This window comes from Motacilla alba, chromosome 3, assembly GCF_015832195.1.
Source record: "Motacilla alba alba isolate MOTALB_02 chromosome 3, Motacilla_alba_V1.0_pri, whole genome shotgun sequence".
In the NCBI taxonomy this organism is placed as follows: Eukaryota; Metazoa; Chordata; class Aves; order Passeriformes; family Motacillidae; genus Motacilla; species Motacilla alba.
The window spans coordinates 23,773,527-23,791,571 of record NC_052018.1 but is presented as its reverse complement, the minus strand read 5'-3'; the positions used below and the strand labels follow the sequence as shown (position 1 = coordinate 23,791,571).

Here is an 18,045-nt window from a genome sequence, read left to right as displayed (position 1 = left end):
CTGCAATGACTAAAGGAAAGGACAAAGAGCAAAAGATTTCCATGCAGCAGATCAATCATTTTGGAGGACAAAAAATGTAGAGAAGCATTAAGGGCAAGCATTGAATAACTGAGAATTCCATTTTCTCCTTATGCATACCCTTAGCGAGGTATGACAGGGTCTGACAGTTCGTAGTTGTTTAGGGGACAGGGACAGCAGACCTACCAACAAAAGAAATTGTGAACAGCTTTGTCATTTTCTCTGCAGCATATACTTCTCTAAACATACCAATTTTAGCAGAAACTATGGCAATCTCCCATGCTCCAGCCTAGATCTACAGCCTACTCACTAAAGTGCTCATCCAAAAGAACAAGGATTTTCAACCATCAAGCTGAAGTCATTGGGTATGCTGCAAAGATGAGGAAAAGAGTAAATCCTCCTATTTGGACATACACCTGTAGCTGCCTACTCTTCATACACTCCTTTACAAATTAATACATAGTTCCAAACATACCCAGCATAATATTTTTCTCAATGTTATCCACCTTTTTGCCCTCTTGGACAGGGCTGTCAGTCAATTCAATCAAACTGTCTAATTCTATTAGAAGTATTTTCCTAAGTGTGTAGTGTGTGGGGCTTTTTTTGTTTGTTTTTTTTTTTGTTGTTGTTGTTGTTTTTGCGGGGCTTTTTGGTTTTTTCTTTGTTTTTAGTTGTTTGGTTTGGTTTTTTTCTTAATTTCTTTGCCTGGGCAATGGGGTGAGGGACAGAAAGCAGATTAATATTCAAAGAACACGTTAAGAGCAAATGCAAAGGCAAAGGAGAGGTCTTATTGAATAAGCACTTTGGAACCACTACCCAAAACTCTATCCATTTCTATTCTAATAACTAAGCACCCATCTAAACTGATAGATAAGTATCATGAAGTCATTTCTGCTCACCTAGCAAAAGGCCAGTACTTCCAAAACCATCCACCTCTACATTTTATTTTGTTTTACATAGAAATAGTCCTGCTTTCAGAAAAAGCAAAGAACAGAAATGACAAATTTACAGAGGATTTTAGGGAAGTAAGCCATCCACACTGCTCTCCACCCTTTTAGACTGAATATCATATCCACTCAGTATGCTGGCTGCTCAGTGACCATGGCCCACTGTTTCTCAGTAATTGTATAAAATTGAGTCACATCAGGTTGAGCTCTCAGACTAGAAGGAGCAAAAGAAATATTATGCAGAAAGAGGAGAAAGAAAAACGTGGGAATATTGTTAGACTCAGGTTTTTGCTTAATTGAAGTCCAAAATAACCATCCACATTTTCATGGAGGTGGGATCTGGCTTTCCTTCACACTACACTAAGATCCAATTTTTCTCTTTTATATTGTGCTAAAACCTAAACAACTGAAAAACAAAGAAGTACATCAAACAGTACTGCCAATTTACTTCAAATTTGTAGCATGATACACAGCAAAAAGAGCCTGTTTACACCTTCTGCTAATCTTCTGAGAGCATGAAATCTAAAACTGGAGTTTTAGATTGTAAAAAGAACAAAGTTTTAGAATATTCTGAAATATTTAGAATATATTTAGAATATTCTGAAATATTTAGAATATTCTGAAATACTCCTAATAGACTCCACAGTTTTAATTCTATTATAAGTATTCATTTAGAAAGGTAAACGGAATCCTTAGTAACTGTCTCTCAACTAAGATACACATCTAACTACACCGAGTGAAACCAGTTGCTTTCATGTTCAAATAATAGTATGCAAGCTAGAACTACATCTTCACAGCATTATGGAAAATGGGGAAAATAAATCTTACATGTTTGACTCACAAACAGCAAGGAAAGAGTGAAGTGGCTCACCTGTGAAAAGTACCACCCGTAGAGTGGAAGCCATTTTAAGCCATCCTTCAAGACATAGCGGACGTGCCCGAGCGCGTTCTGCCTGATCGCCAGCATGTCCGCGATAATCCAATCAACTGCAACGACAAAAGCCCAAAGCAATCGGCTAAATTACCTCTTAATTGTCACTGATGAAACAAAAAGTACATGTTGTATGTATAAATGTTATTAAAGGTTTCTGAACTAGAAGTTCTTGCTTGTTAGGGCAAGCCTGGAAAGAGACACGGTAAACAGACAAGCAGATTTTTAAAATCTATAAAATGTTAAGCAAAAAAAATTACAAACCTGTACACTGATGATTTGATAAATATATTACATTTTCTTTATTTTTTGGCAAATCCCCGTAGATAATTACCTAAAAAAAATTAAAAAATATGCAGTGTTACTTTATAATTTATTTTCATTGCATTAGGCAGTGATGAGATCCAATGCAGTAATAGGCTTTTTACTCAGAAAACTGTCAGCAAGTTAGCATTATTAGCAGACAAACACCCTATCACTACATCAGCACCCACCATACAGACAAAATATTAATTAATGAGGGCTTAAGAAACTTATTCTGTTCTTGTGCCTTAGCCCTAGAACTGGATCCATGGAATGTGACCTTCAGCCACAAGCCCCCTACACTAATATAATTGAAGTTAATGAGGAATCACAGACATGTACAAAATCACCATTTAATTTATATATCTAATGAATAAGACATGCTTTAGCCAGACACCTGCTATCATTCAACTTAAATAGTTAATTTTCCTGGATTATATCAAGAACAAAATCTCAACCATTTGCCATGATTTTAACCATCAAGAGGGAGCAAAAAAACCATGAGGTTAAGGGGTGCCTTTAAATTAGTCTATGGCTTCCAAATAGCAGGTTCTTTAATATGTTTTTCCTCTGCTACATTAAAGACACACTTCAACCGTGTAGTGTCTCACCCCTGAAAGGTACTGGTCTACTAGTGAAATAATCTTCTGAGAGCATGACTACAAAACAAGATGCTGATGCTAGAATATTGGTAACCCTTTTAAAATGGATTCATTCAATTAATTAATTTCTCATTTTATATTTGAAAATAATTTTAATTCTGGACTGAAGAACAAATCCAGCTGTTCAATTACCTTTAATAAACATTTTAATTACTTAATGAAGCATAGTTTTCCTAACCAGTACATTCTAGGTAGGCTTTCACCATTGTTCTGCCAATGGACAAACTCCTTGTCTCTAGATATTGGCTATATCAGATACACGTACTACTTTGAAATTATTCCATTTACCAAAAAAGCAAAGTGCTATATGGAAGGTTTACCCACTTATTTTCATCACTTCCCTAGTCTGGGCAATACTGGAATTTCATCAGGAAGAACTAACATTGATATCTTAATTGGTATAATTTAGTATGCCAAGTCTCATCTTGATCCTTACAGGAGGTCTCTACCTGCATCTCTGGAAACTCTGTCCACCTCTCAGGTAACCTGTGATACTGGATGGCTAATGTCTCATATTGCTAACTCTAGGCAAAAACCCCACAAAAACACTGCATGTTTCACATTCCTGCTGTTTCTTCTTTGAAAGTACAACCACACTGTTGATCAAGTTTTGTTTTGAAGGCCAAAACCAGATATTGGTGAACTGAGATACTGAGTCAATATGTGAACAAGAGATCATTCAACATAAAGAGGATGTAACTTGAGTTATTTTTTCCCAAAAACGAAAAAGAAAAGGCATGCACAATAAATTCTAACTGAACAATATCTGTAACAAGTCAGTTGACAAGTACATTCTGAACTGTACCTGAAAAATTTGAACAAGATTCTGCTATAGGAGTAGTCTTCTCACTGAAGTACCAGAATTTATAACCTTACTGCTGACCACAGTTTAGGTACCACACACAGTTTAGAGCAAGGTAGCAGTCTGAGGGTTGACCTTACAGTTCAGATGCACAAATTCCTCTGAAATAAATCCTCCTACTCTCACTTATAGAGTTAAAATTTCATTTTACAAGTGTATGCTTTCCTAGCGCTGTTATGCACAATGTCTCTAAATACTGTTTTCTTTAATTTCAAGTTAAGACTCCACTATGCAGTTTCTGGCAAAGAGAATTTTAGAGTAAGATAGAAGGCCGAATACAACAAATCATTAAACCAGAAGGTCTTGAATGTTATTTGAGCTTTTCTAAAATGTAGAGAAAAAATAAGAACAAGAGGAAAACAAAACCTATCCTTGACCCCAAGAGCTGCCCCACACAAGAAACAGGGTTTGAAATACGCAATTTATAACTTCAACTTGTAAATATTTCCACTTTAATGTACCAAGTCAAAATCTCAGTGCAATCAGACACACAATTTAAAGCAATTGCTTTGGACTATCACATGGGTAAAAACAAATATAAAGGATCATTCCCATAAAAAAAAAAATATGCTGGTGTCTGCCAAATATAACAGTTAATCTTTGTAATTTTTCATTTCAGTAAGATTGGATCTAGTTCATTTTTTAACCTCAGAGGAACACCCACTCACTGTTCCTGTAAACAACTTCTATGCACAACATTATGGCTTACCCTAAGGGTTAGATGTGTTTACATGTAATGGACCAAAATCTTTTACTCGTGATAAAACACACAGCCAAACCATTGTACAGAACTAAAAAAGAAAAAAACCCTCTTATTTATATTAGTTCTCATTAAACACACGAAAACTGGATGTTTTATTTCAAAGCAAAGGTAAGAATGAGAAAATCTGAAAGCTCTATTTTGTTTGCTCAGATGGCTCAGCCTAAGAGGATGCACCAGCTTTATCAGCATCATCATCCGCTTCAGCACCGCCCATCTCACAGACCTCCAGGAAAGGCTTACACAGTTCATCAAAGGCCAGCAAACAGCTATTCACCTTAGACACTCTCAGTTAAAGAACTGAGCTACAAACTTACAACTGTTACTACAAGTAGCTAAGAATGGCAACTTCCAGCCTGCAGTCCCAGGAGACACCTACTCTGTGGGCACCCACGCAGCTCTCCTTCGAGACCAAAGCATTTTGGCTTTATCAGGCTTCTGAAAATATTCACCATACACAACACAGGGCTAACAGTTAAGAGCTTTGAATCCTACAGAAATGTCCTTTTCCCTTTGAGATGGTGTCTGAGGAATTAACCTGCCTGTGGATAAGCAGAAGATTCTGCTCAGAATAAGACTCCAATTTCTGGCCATCTGATGTGTTTAGGTAAACCAGAGCACCTAATATATTATAGCTGCAGAAGGAAACAACACAGTACTCTTCTTCATGGCCTCCAGAAAACCTCCTGGAGGACTCCCTGCTGTTTTTCTTAGCTAACTTTGCAGAATTCTTTGCTCTAGAGGCTGTGCAGCCTCTTACTCTTTCTCATTTTGCTGGTGCAGATGTTTGGGGGCCACAGTAAATTACAGAATCACAGGATATTCTGAGTTGGAAGGGACCCACAAGGATCCTCGAGTCCCTCAAGCGAATGCCCATATGGGAATCGAACCCATACCTCGGTGCTTCTAGCACTGTGCCCTAAGGCAGCACTTGAGTGCCTCACCTGGGACAGCAGGGCAGAAACAGGAGTCCAGAGCGCCCACCTGTATTCAAGCCCCTTTGGATGTAACCTGAAGACATCAGAGTGCCTTAAAGACTGCCAGCCCTCCTCAGAAGAGCAGCGCTGCTCCCAGGATGCGCAGAGTATCAGCAGGGGTGCTCTTGCCCCCTGCAGCCAGTGCCAGGGAAGCAGTGCAGGACATGCAGGATGTGCTTGGGAGGCAATTTGAATTTTAGTATAGTGTTTCACATATTTCATGCATGGCTCTCCAGACACTACAGTATACATATATTCTACCTATCTATCAGCTTAATGAACTGAAAAGTGCCCTATCAGCCACAATGAAGCAAGTGAGGAACCTGTTCATTAAGAATAGAATCTGCTGTTAAAAAAGAGGCACAATGAAGTCAAGCAAAGAAAACAAGTCAATAGGAAGAGCAACACAGCAAGCCAAAGTAAGCAGAGATTTGAGGGAAAATGTTTAAAATGCAGATGTACAGTCTAACACTGCAAACATCACTTGTGTACACAACACTGAAATCTGTGCTTTTAGCAATGTTTTGGTTGCTTCACAGCCCAGTTCACAGTAATAGGTAACACAGGTAATGTTAAAGTGGGCCTTTCACATCTGTTTACACAGCAGCTCTGTCAAGCTCAATACAGTGAGGTCTCAAACACAGGAAACTAGATGCTATTAGATCCCTTCTGTGGGAAGGCTGGTACTCAGCTTCCATGGATGCCATACACCAAGCTGTTCACAGGCTCAGCAGCCACAAGACACACCTCAGGGTGTTCTGTCCAGGTGAAGCTTTGATGAATTAGCAAGAAGTTACAAGTAGTTCTGCTGGGAGAATGTACTAATTCAGTGATAGGCTGATCTAGGTATGCAAATGGGAGCTCCTGGGTGGTCTGGTGACACCAGTTTCAGCTTCCCTACCAGACTGCTTTTTCCAGTGCAACAGACTTAACTATGGCTGTGCTAATTGTGGTAGGTCACGTAGCAATATGGAACAGTTCTGCATGGCAGCCACACCCGAATAACCCATAATTTGCACACGTTTTCACTGAAACAAGGTGGACACTCCTAATTTAGAGTTAAGAATTTTATTTCTTACTTATGAAATCTTTACATACCAAAGAAAATTAAATAGATCATTTAATCACATCCTAGCAGTATCAGCTCAGTAAACACTGCCATGGCAAAAACAACTGTAGGTAGAAGTAATCATACTACCAGAAGATCTGCTTGCAGGTCAGCTGGTGATCACATAAAAATCCTAGCAAAGAGATTACCTTAATAATGTAATTGGATGTGGCTGATAATGGGAGCAGCTAGAAGATGATCTGCAAGCATGTCTTCTGACAGTGTAACTTCTGCTTCAGCAGCATTAGGCAATGCAACTGGTTATTGCTAGTAAAAACTTGGGCCATCTCATCTGGTGTCTATCAGTCCACCAGCACACTCAGTCTTGGTTCCTCAGACTTCTTAATCCTCCTCCCTTCTCTACTCAAAGAAACAAAGAATGATGTTCCCATCTTTGCTGCTACCTCAACAAAACTTACTTCGTGAAAGCAGCGCATTGTGTTCAGGAAAAACATCAGCTACAAGCACAGGCAATAGAAACTGGGAAGAGGGATAAAAACAGGATAACAGCGGGAGAACATTCGTTCCCTCTTCTGGAGGAGTCAAGACATCAACACTTAAAAAGGACCACAGAGACTTCCTACTCAGCTGTGCTATCCTCACAAAATGTACCTCTCTCCACCTCACTACTACATCACGATTAATAATTGGGACTGCGTGCTCTTTGGGCCAAGAGCATCTCTGTTAGCTGGGCACTACTACAACATGTCTACTAAAATAAATAGTATCCTAAAACGTATTTCTCATCTGTTTGTTACAAACTCTGGATACAATTTTCTGGTGAAATGGTGGAGCTTGCATGACAAACCACCAAAACAACGAGCATGTACCCTGTGCAAGCTGACCTCTGCAGCCCTGCTGCAGGCATCAAAAACCTGCCTCATGTCTCAGGTCCTTGGAGCTTCCAGAGAAAGCACCTCAGACCATAGAATCTATTTACCCTCTTTGACTAGACACAGGCTCAAGACAGGATACACCCAGGGAATCTGTACTTGGGGCTGACAAATTTCTCAGGTTTTCAGATGTCTTACAATAAGAATTTTAAATGTTTATTTTTCCTCACAGAAGACAAAAAACCACTTTTATTCACATTTAACAGGTACAGGTTTCACCTGCCTACAGCATAAGGAATATGAATAGACCAGAAGAGGAAGGATTTTGATGTTATTAGCTGCATTTTCTCTAGATCTGAAAAAAAAAAAAAAGTTTATAAATTTTCTAAAAATACCCTTAGGACACACAGCTTAAAGGTAATGATCATACTGTTGCTACACATCGTAACCTCTTTAGGGACTATCTGCTCAACACAAAATTGCACAAGTCTGAAGTCTGCTGCTCAGACAGCTCTAGGAAGCTCAGCAGCAAACCACGAAATCACAAAGCAATCCATTTTATTTAAGCAGAGTTCATTCAAACATTCTGCAGCTATGTATTTTACTGGGGTTCAGTGGAAAAAACCTTGCTAAGAGATTAAGCTCTGGAGAATATTGAAAAGATTCCTACACATAATGTAATTGAATTTCTTTTAAAAATACATTTGTGACTTGATTGAACCAGAGAGCACAGAACTTTAGAAAATACATTTACTGTCAATTTCCTTTTTGTAAGAAAATGATAGTAGCAACCTATTTAGATTAAGTAGAACTAAATCATACCATCAGATGTTAAAAAAGAAGCCTGTACATTTTTATTTCCATACTAGCTTTTAGCCTTATGGTCTAAATTGACAAACTTCTATGAGAGGTTGGTTATACTTCATTCCATGTACTAGATACATGTATAAAAGTCATTTTGTTCTCATGCTGACTGTAAAGGCTTTACAGATTATGAGCTGAATTAAAGATAATTATCCCCTGTACTCCTTAGCTCTCTGATGAATCCTTAAGAAAATCTTTTAAAAAAGCATCTGTGTATCTTAAATGTCCCAGTCTTGATAAAAGGAAAAAAACCCCAAGATTTACTATGATTTTAATTTTAAGATTCTGACATCTAAAGTCTGAAAAAATCCTATTATCTGTGCCCAAATAATTTACAGATCTTTCTCTAAATTACTTGCTTTTGATTACAGTGCAGTTCAATAGCACAAATCCACCATTACAATCAGTGACCACCTGGGAAAAATCAAAAGTAGACTATCTAAATTTCATCCTAAATCACCAGTAATGAATTTTTTTTTTTAATAACAACTTCAGACATATCTGAAAGGTAATTATTGATATGGTAAGATTTCAACAGGAGTGTTTTTATGAACATTTGGCATCTTGGTATTACATAAAACCTGAACATGTCTTCTAGTACAAGAGCAGAAGTAAGTATTCCACCTGTTTCAATAAGAGAAAGTCTCCTTTATAAGCTTTTTGCATCTCTGGAGACTTCTTCATGCACATTTCAGTAATTTCCTTAAAAGAAGGGCAAAAGCAACCCACACAAAATGTAGTCATTGTTTACTTTATTACCCTTCTGTAGTGGAAAATATGTAACGTCCATTTAAGCTTACTCTGGAAATACCCTTTGCCCACCACACAGGAGCAGGAAACCTTGTGGCAGTTTGCAGTGTTTCCTCCAGCCAGAGCTCTTTGCAACAGGAACTTGGCTTTTAAACGCCTTGGATTCCACGGAGGAGTTGTTCGCGTCTCTATTTGTAATATTGTTACAAGTGTTCGTATCAAGTAGAGACTGAAAACTGCTGGGAAGCTCTCAGTGAGTTGACATGAAGGAGGATGATTATGAAACCTCTCTGGTCTCTGCTTGTGATTGTGGAATAGGATTTCTGAAAGCTTCTCCACGCATCCTCAGTAGGTATTTAGAATTTAAGCACTCTGCACTTTCACAGTAAGGCAAAGGAATCACCACACAGCATAAGAACGTGTGGGGAGGTATCGGCAACAATTCTGCCTCCAGAATTGAACCCAGTGAACTGATCAGCCTCAAAAATCACCACATTAAAATCACTCTCATCTGCTCACCACCACAGCATGTGAACGAGCCAGTTCACCTGCAGCTTGCTCGGAACCATGCACTATGTTTGCTTACTCAAAAAGAAACACGCACGCCCCCAGACTCCCACCGTAGCTGTAGAAAATGGAATAAAGTCACTCTTTGAGTCAATCCATAAATTCACCAGGTAAAATTATTTCAACCACCACAATACAGTTCAAAGCAATCCAAACTAATATTTTTTTTAACATCTAGTCATGAACTAAAATATAAAATTTGACCAAATCATGTGTAGTTTATTTTACATTAAAAAAAAAAAACAAACTAGCATAAATGCTACTTCCTACTCCCACAGAAGATCTAGTTGTAACACGGAAGATGACAAGTAGTATGTGACAGAAAAGAAATGAACAAAAGAAAATAATTTCCCTGGCTTTTTATACCAAATCCCTTCATAGGATAAATTCAAACTGACAGAAGAGAGATTAAAGAGTATTTTTCCCCTGAGAAGATATGCTTCCTCATAACTGTAATGTCAAAATTCCTGACATCTGAGCCTACTTTATCTAACACAACCAAAACTGAGAAAAAAAGAATACTCCATCTGGAAACCTATGGCAAAAAGTTTGAAATAAGTGCACAGAAATGTTTAACTATGAACAGAATCTTCTGTTAGCAAGAACAGTGTCTGATGGTAGAGTACCAGGAGAAAAAACATCTAAATTAACAATCATCCTTACATAAAGTATCTGGACATATTATGTAAGCAGAAGAAAAGGGCATGGAAGAGCACTGTAAAACTCTACAGCCCAGCATCTACCTGAACACAGTAAACCACAGAAAGAGTATAGTGTATAAAACTAATGCTGGCTAAAAAAGAAGTGGTAAATAGAAGTTTTATTTTCAAATGTAACAAATTATGCTAAGTCAGGACAAATTGTAATGAAAAATCTACATACCAAAAATCTTAAGATATTAAAAATAAAGTATATTTAAATAGAAAATTTTAAAACCAAACCATAAGATTGCAATACTTACTGGTCAAATACGTGGAATCAGAGTTTGTAAGAGCAGTGTCCTTTGACTCCTTAGCTTTTCCTGACAGATACTTTCTAATATTTTCGTAAGTACAGGCAGCTAATTTAAAAATGTAAACACACATTTTTTAAATTCTGGACTGAGACAGATAAGGCTAATATAAAATTCAGATTCAGGTGTGACTTGCCATTTATGAAACATATGCTAGGCAAACCTCCACACAAAGCTACTAGTTTATGAACCCAAACAGCAGTTTTGGTTCAGGTAGCTGATACTTGATTTCTAAAAATGCTAACTCGACCTCAGTTTTTATTTATTTTATTTTTCATATGTCAGCCAGTAAGTGGAGGATGATTAGGACCAGCACTGAATGCAGAACCTCTCCATACTAAATTCTTTCCAGATTGCCCCAAAGCCAGATCTGCAATAGACTGGAACTCTAGATGGTATATTGCTGAACAAGAGTCCTGAAGGACACCACTTTCACCTTCAGATCTACAGTCAAAGGCACAGAATAAAAATGAAAATATATGCAAATATTTGGTTTGCAATATCTAAAACAGAAAGAGCACAAAGTTAATACGCCTAATCTATTTTTGCTACCTCATACCACAGTTGAATGTAAGACTCTAAAATTAGGCATGCATCTCAATTTGAAAGCTGCATCCCTCAGGCTTAGCAGGTATCACTTAATTTCTGTTCTAATAACACAGAGAACTTAGCTGTGTACTACAAAAAACATATATGCCTGGAGACAGCTGTACACTGAAATCTCTAATGAAATGAAGCAGGGTAAACCCTCTTAATGGAGCCAGAAAAATTTCATCACAGCAGAAAAATTTCACTGGGCTTCTTTCAAAAGTTTACCACACAAACATGATACACTTCCCTACCTTCTCCTAGTTTCTTTTCAGTCTTTGCATTGCACCAGTCCTCACATTTCTATCACTTCCCCAAGACCTTTACCTCATTATTTCTACCATCGCAATTAAGTTACAAGTATGATTATTTTAACCTCTCAACATGCCTCACAACAGCTAACACTGTTTCACAAAGCAGCAATGTAAGCAGGTACTAACTGGGATTACTGCCACGAGCCACATGAATGAGGAAAGCTCAAGCCCTTGGAGGCTGCTCAGCTCCAATGTGAGCTTAGAGGTTTGCCTTGATGGCAGCTCTGCACCTTCCTGCTCAGCTACCACACCATTCCAGAATCCTCCCACTCCTGAGCTGCCACACAGGGAGGAGAGCTGAGGAAACTCAAGAGCAGGTTCATATACCCAGGCTCATGCCAAAATGCAACTGCCAGCACTTCCCTTCCAAACACAACTGAAGAAGGGTGAAAAATTCTGTTTCTTTTGGACTTTCTGGTTATGTCATTTGCCTGGGAAATGGGTCCTCATCTAAAGAAAAGCCAAACCCTGTCACTCACATCTACTGACAGGAAGCAGTCAGAAACCAAACCTTCACCCTCCCCCAGCTGATGCCTCCCCCAGCATAGAAAGGAAAGAACCAGGTTCCTAAGACATGACAAACCACCCCACCAAGAGCAACCAAAGCACCTCCTTGTATGCTGCAACTTGGCTGTCAAACCTGCACTACCTCTTGCCTTCCCACTTCCACCTTGGGCCCTCAAGTATTACCTGTTGGATAGCTGAACAGCTTCCAAAGGAAAAGCAAGAAGCAAGTAAAGATAATTGTGTCTGGGAAGGTTGCTGTCCTGGGAACAGAGATGGGCACAGACATTCACTTGCATTGCAAATTGCTCAACAGCTCCAAGACTAAACATCATCTCAATCTCAGACACTAAGCTCTCCTCACACATTTCCTAGGAAGCCAAGGTATGAAAAAATCCCAGGCTCCACTGGAAAGTATTGTCAAGAGTTCCGCAGCACATTTGCTCCACAAAGTTTTAGTTTGCTCTAAACCTAAGTAGTTTCCAACGCTACTGAGACACAGCAAGTCCAAGCTTGAATATCAATCCAGGAAGCACACCACACTGTTAAACAAGCATCTTTTGTATTTTATAAAATAATTGTTTAGCTCTACTAAACAACACTGAGGTATTATCTGATTCTTACAGCCTTTCCAGTGTCCTGTAAAGACAAGGAAAACCAGAATTTCATAATGTCTTTAATAAAAATACTGCTTCCAAAAAATTCTATTCATCGGGAAGTGGGGGTAGGGAACACAGCTGACACAAGTACTGAACAAAATCCTTGAGCATTAATTCAATTATGGATTTCATTCAATTGTCAAAACCTTTCAGATGAAAATGATCCTTCAGGAAGCAGTCTGAGTGATGATTTCTTTATTATTTCTTCACTAGCATTCAGTACAAAATATCAAACACAATTACAACAAAAAAAGTTGAAGAACATTTAGTCCTCATCTGATCTGAAACATGTGCACAAACACAATAGGCATTAATTTCATCACCCTGACAGCAACTGGGATAAGACGCTCAGGGTCAGAGAGAGATGAGAGCATTCATCATATTGAATTACCAGTCCTTTCAGCCCTTCAACATTTCTAATCACATGCATATTTGCAGCCATTCTGGTTTTCACATTCTATGGCAAGATTCAACTGTTTATAGCCTGCTTGAAATGGAAGAGACCATACTTCCCTGACACAGTAAAGAGAAAAGTAGCAACACAACCACAGTTCATCAGCTACTTGATGATTCAGAAACCTGGGGCCAAACCAACTATTAGCACCCGCAGATGGTTCGAAATGTATGACTTGTACCTGTCTGTACCAGGGACTGCTCTAGCTCATCACTGATAAAATCAACATCCTTTGCTCTCTGAGACTCTCTTTGCATAGAATTCTTTTCACTTTATACAATATTCCTCCTAGAAAACAGTTCTGTGGGGCACCTGCATCTTATGGCAGGATGGGTGTGAAGAAACACAGGGCCACAGCAGGGACGTTCTCTCTCTCTCTCTCGCCACTTTCCAATACCACTTCTGCACATTTCATTACTCTGAGTATATAATCCGAGAGATTATTGAGGAGCACTGTCACAATGCCACAGATTAATTAATTTCATATATTTATAGCTGCTTAATAGAATTCATGGATGCCTGCTAAACTGTAATTGCACGGACAAATTTACACAGCGTTACAGAATTTCACTGTATAGTCACACTGGCTTTGTCAAGTTTACCTCACAGCACTGGGATATTGTTGTTTTCAGTACTTTCAGTACTGGTTCTTCAGTCTTCTATTGCCAACTCTTGCATGACAGTCAGCAAAAAGGACTATTTTTGGCAATTTGTTAATGAATTCTAATATTATTGGAAAACCTAAACTGACGCCAAGTAAGCTTGAGTTCTCTTAGGCTTTGTAAAACAAAATTGTTTCAGTGGAAAAAAGAGTCTAACCAAAATTTTAAAAAGAGAAAGTATTTACAACTAAATACGTTTTTACTTACCAAGTAAAATACTTTTACAGTTACTTCATGAGCCACTCTCTACAACTTAAAATATACAGAGCTCACAGCAATTATAGCTCTGGAATTATTTTATATCTCAAGTCAAATACTTTAAAGAAAGAGAAAGACTAGTATTTCAAGATTTTCTATCATGCAGATCAGGTTATCATCTTAGTTACATTTCAAAACAGAGGAGTTTGCTATAAAGATAAAAAGCCTTCCTAGCATGAACTACAGTTTTTGTTTTTAAAGAACTGGCTAAGAACATCCAAGTCAAGAAGAACAAAGAAAAGAAGTAAAAATACACTTGTGCATACAGCTGTGAGGGGGAGACAGATTTAGATACTTAATGGATTAACAGCAAATGATAGAGAGAAACATCACCTCTTGACAGATAAATAAATAGAAAACAAATATCACAATAGACTAGTATTTGAATAAAAAGTATAGTCATCCACGTTTATGATTGTATCCAACTCTACCCTATTAATACTCACTCACACTACTGGGAATTTTGGAAAATTATTTTAAGATCAGACACTTCAAATATCCACAACTGGTTCAGTGTGTTCTTGTATTGAAAAACCACAAACACCTTAAGTGTAAAACCAAAGAATGCTAAACAGTACATAACACTAAAGACATTTTAAATACAGTAAGACAGCAACAGTGTTAACAAAAAGTCACTTAAGCATCTGTAGAATCCTATCGACTTGAGTGAGACTACAAGTTCCAGTATTCTGATGGATGAGGTTGTCTCCTATTTATTCAGTTACAAAAATAAACATCCCAACACACTTGAATCAATTGAATAAATTAATAGACTTGAAAGAGATGCAGAATTCCTCCCTCCCATGGCTCTTATGGTGCCTTAATGCTGGTAGAGCCCTACAGCTGCCTTTACGAAGCTACTATTTTTGCTGGCTTATTGGAATTAAGTTTAATGATGCTACACTTCTGCATCTAATTCCATGCCTTAAGACAGCCCATCCACAGTAGGTCTCAGGTTACCATCCCAATCTCACACACTCAGGCACATGGTTAACTTTCCACTGTGAGTTTCAAGTTAAAACACATGCAGCGTTCACTAGAGTAGGTCTAAAAGGACACCCTGTTTCTCTCCCTTAAACAAATGGGGACTATCTTCCAGTTAAATGACACATGGATTTTAAAGGTTATAGCTCTTACCTCTCTACACCTGTATTGTATTTTCCAAGCTTTTATTTACCTTCCAGTCATGGTTACTATTTTATTTAGCCTATGACATATGCCTCCTCCTCCACAATTTCTTATCATTATTTCTTGCTTGCTGTGACAAAACATCTCTATTTCAATATTCTCCTAATTGATCTCCTGTTGGTGGCCTATAATTGATCATCACCATTTTTCTGTTTGTATGAAGTTTATCAATGCAATGAAACAGAGGTCAACGGATGATGGCTGCCTTGCTGTTTCTTTTGGCTAGCATTTTCCTTTCTTTAATATCACAGGCATTTTTTGGATAAAAGTTCTTTTTCAAAATTCCAAGTGTTTGCTAGTGTCTGCACACCAGTTGTAGGCAGCTTGAGTAGTTTTTCCATTACAATTTATACACTGATTTTTGGCTCTCATTCTTAGAATAGGTCAAGTTAAACTTCTATACCACTACTTTCAGCAGTTAATGACCAAGGTGTGTGACTGCATGTCAAAGCATCTGCACTAGAGACACTACATAAAACAGAAGGCAGCTAAAACGATAAGCACCTGTGAGCTACTGCTCCTTCTTCCTTTTTTTTTTTTTAATTTAATATATCAAGCACAACAGAAGTTAGCTTATTTGGACAAGAGGTAAGGCAAAGCGACATAAATTACAAGCTGAATCAAAAACTACCACTAAAAGAAGATCTTGCTTAGTTTTGTATCGGTTCTATTTACTATGATGCCAAACTGTGCAACTCTTGCACTTTTAGCTGGCTTAGTGGGTTTCCCAAGAGTCAGTACGAAAGCAAGGCCTACAACTGCACTCAGGGGTGGAAACTAGGGGAGATCTAGCCTGATTCTGAAATAAATGCTCCATTACAGAGTGGAAAAAGGCCTTAGCCATGAATATGAGAAGACCTTATTTGTATGAACTCTGTCATCTGTCAACATGTATTGCTATTCTTTGCTCTCAAGCACCTAAAGCTGACACTATCCTCAAACAGCCTTCTGTATTTTAAAAAATTTTTGAAGGTCATGTTTAGACACAGGAAGCACCTGTCATGTATTATTTTTTACTTTCAGAATTAAAAGTCTCCTTGCCTACTTTCCAAATTACAGACAAATACATAACCTCTCAAACGCTGAGCACTTTGTGAGGTATTATCACCTGAATGCAAATACCCCTCTAATCATAGAAGAGAGGCCTCAAATTTCAACTTATTAACCCGAAACCGAGATCCTGAATAATCACAATCCATGACTGATCCAAAATTTAGGGGCCAACGAGTGACATGAGGGAGACTGCACGAAAACTAAAAATCTGTACTAACAGAGAGATAAAGTAATCTATTTATTTAAAACTTGTACGTGTATTATGTACAATTATAGCTGATGAAAGCTTTCTCATCTGCTGCCAATTTAATGCTACAGATGTGCAGCACAGGCCACAGGGGTTCAAAGTGCGCAAAGGCGGCTGCCATTCAAGCGCTGATAGAGCACGACCGGTGTCGCATCTCTTCCGTTTCCCCGACCTGCAAAACGAACACAACACCAACACTCCGTGAAAAGCATCACCAGAGGAGCGGCGGCGGCTGCGGAACGAGGCGGATCCTCTGCGCTCCCGGGCACAGGCCACGGCCGCACCTGCCCGCGGGCCCCACGGCGGGCGGCCCGAGGGGGCCGGGGCGACGAGCCCCGAGCCGGCCCGGCCGCCGGAACCCCCCTGCCCTGCCCGGCCCGGCCGGCTCACCTGCACGCCCGTGTAGTTCTCGAAGAAGAAGAGAACCATGCTCTGGTAGATGGTGTACAGCCGGTCATCCACCTCGCGGTAGAAGCGGGCGGGCAGCACGGCGGAGAGCAAGCGCCAGGCGCCCCAGGCCAGCATGTAGGTGGGCGCCGTGCCCATCATGACGGCGGCGGGCAGCACGTAGCGCATGGAGTAGGTGTGCAGCACCAGCGACAGCAGCATCTTCCCGCTGCCCCCGGCCTCACCGGGACACCCACATGGGCGGCGCGCTCACACACAGCCCCGCAGCCCCGCCGCCCGCATCGCCCGCCGCGCCGGGCACACCTGCCAGGCGCCCGCGAAGCAGCAGGGGCGGCGGCGACCGCGGCCGGGAGGGACGGGGAGAGAGCGCGGCGTGAGAGGGCACCGGCTCACGGCTCCCCCAGCGCCGCTGCCGCCACCATCTTGCCCGGCGGAGGCGGAGCCGCGCCGCAGGAAGGCGGCCCCGACCCCGGCGCTTCCGGGCGGGCGGGCGGGGCCGCGCTGGCGCCGGCCCGGGACCGGGACCGGTCCTGCGAGCAGCCCGGTCTGAGTCTCCGCTCTGTCCGCGTCCCCGGCCCTGTCCCGGCCGCGTCCCCCTCACTCCCCAGCCAGAAGCGGCAGCATTGGGGCCGGGCTGCTCGGCTCCGTGCAAAAGGAGGCACGTGCGTTTATAACTGATGAGCTTAGTTCGTATTAATTATATCTTAGCATAGGTTAGAAGAAAATTTAGTCCTTTATCCTAGCCGTCCCCCGCCCCCTCCCCACCCCCGCACTTTCGGCCTGTGAGTCCAAAGTGGAGCGCTAAAATGCAGCTGTCCCTCCGCCAGCTCCAGGCACAGCGATGCTCGGGGTTTAGGAGGCGTTTCACGTGCCCCGCTTGGACGCGGTCTCGCACTAGCAGGCAGCTGCCTGCCTCGCCTCTCTTCTCTCACCCTCAGTCTCTGCCCCCCAATACCCTGTTGGCAGCAGAAACCAGAGGCACCATCTGCTTTTGAAGAAAATACAAGAGGTCTGGCAGAAAACAGTCTAATAACCTTCCCAGAAGACATTGCTTAGTGAGCTCTAGGCTGTAGTGAAGTGTTTATTCCTTGTCTTTAAAAAAATAAATTCTTCTTA

The 18,045-nt window shown here is 40.3% G+C and overlaps 1 protein-coding gene across 2 annotated transcripts in view; it reads right to left on the bottom strand.

The window, feature by feature from the left end:
- The window catches only part of AGPAT5 (1-acylglycerol-3-phosphate O-acyltransferase 5), a 54,870-nt gene extending 37,480 nt beyond the window's left edge, over window positions 1-17,390 (bottom strand). The window contains exons 1-3 of one of the 2 annotated variants that reach the window (XM_038131475.1): window positions 16,912-17,390; window positions 2,161-2,230; window positions 1,837-1,952 (exon numbers count right to left, since the gene is read on the bottom strand). In XM_038131475.1, coding sequence (XP_037987403.1) covers window positions 1,837-1,952; window positions 2,161-2,230; window positions 16,912-17,130 — 405 coding nt within the window. In that variant the 5' untranslated portion in view covers window positions 17,131-17,390. The remainder of the gene's footprint in view (window positions 1-1,836; window positions 1,953-2,160; window positions 2,231-16,911) is intronic. The other variant, XM_038131474.1, reaches the window with a different exon arrangement.
- Window positions 17,391-18,045: the final 655 nt, after the last annotated feature.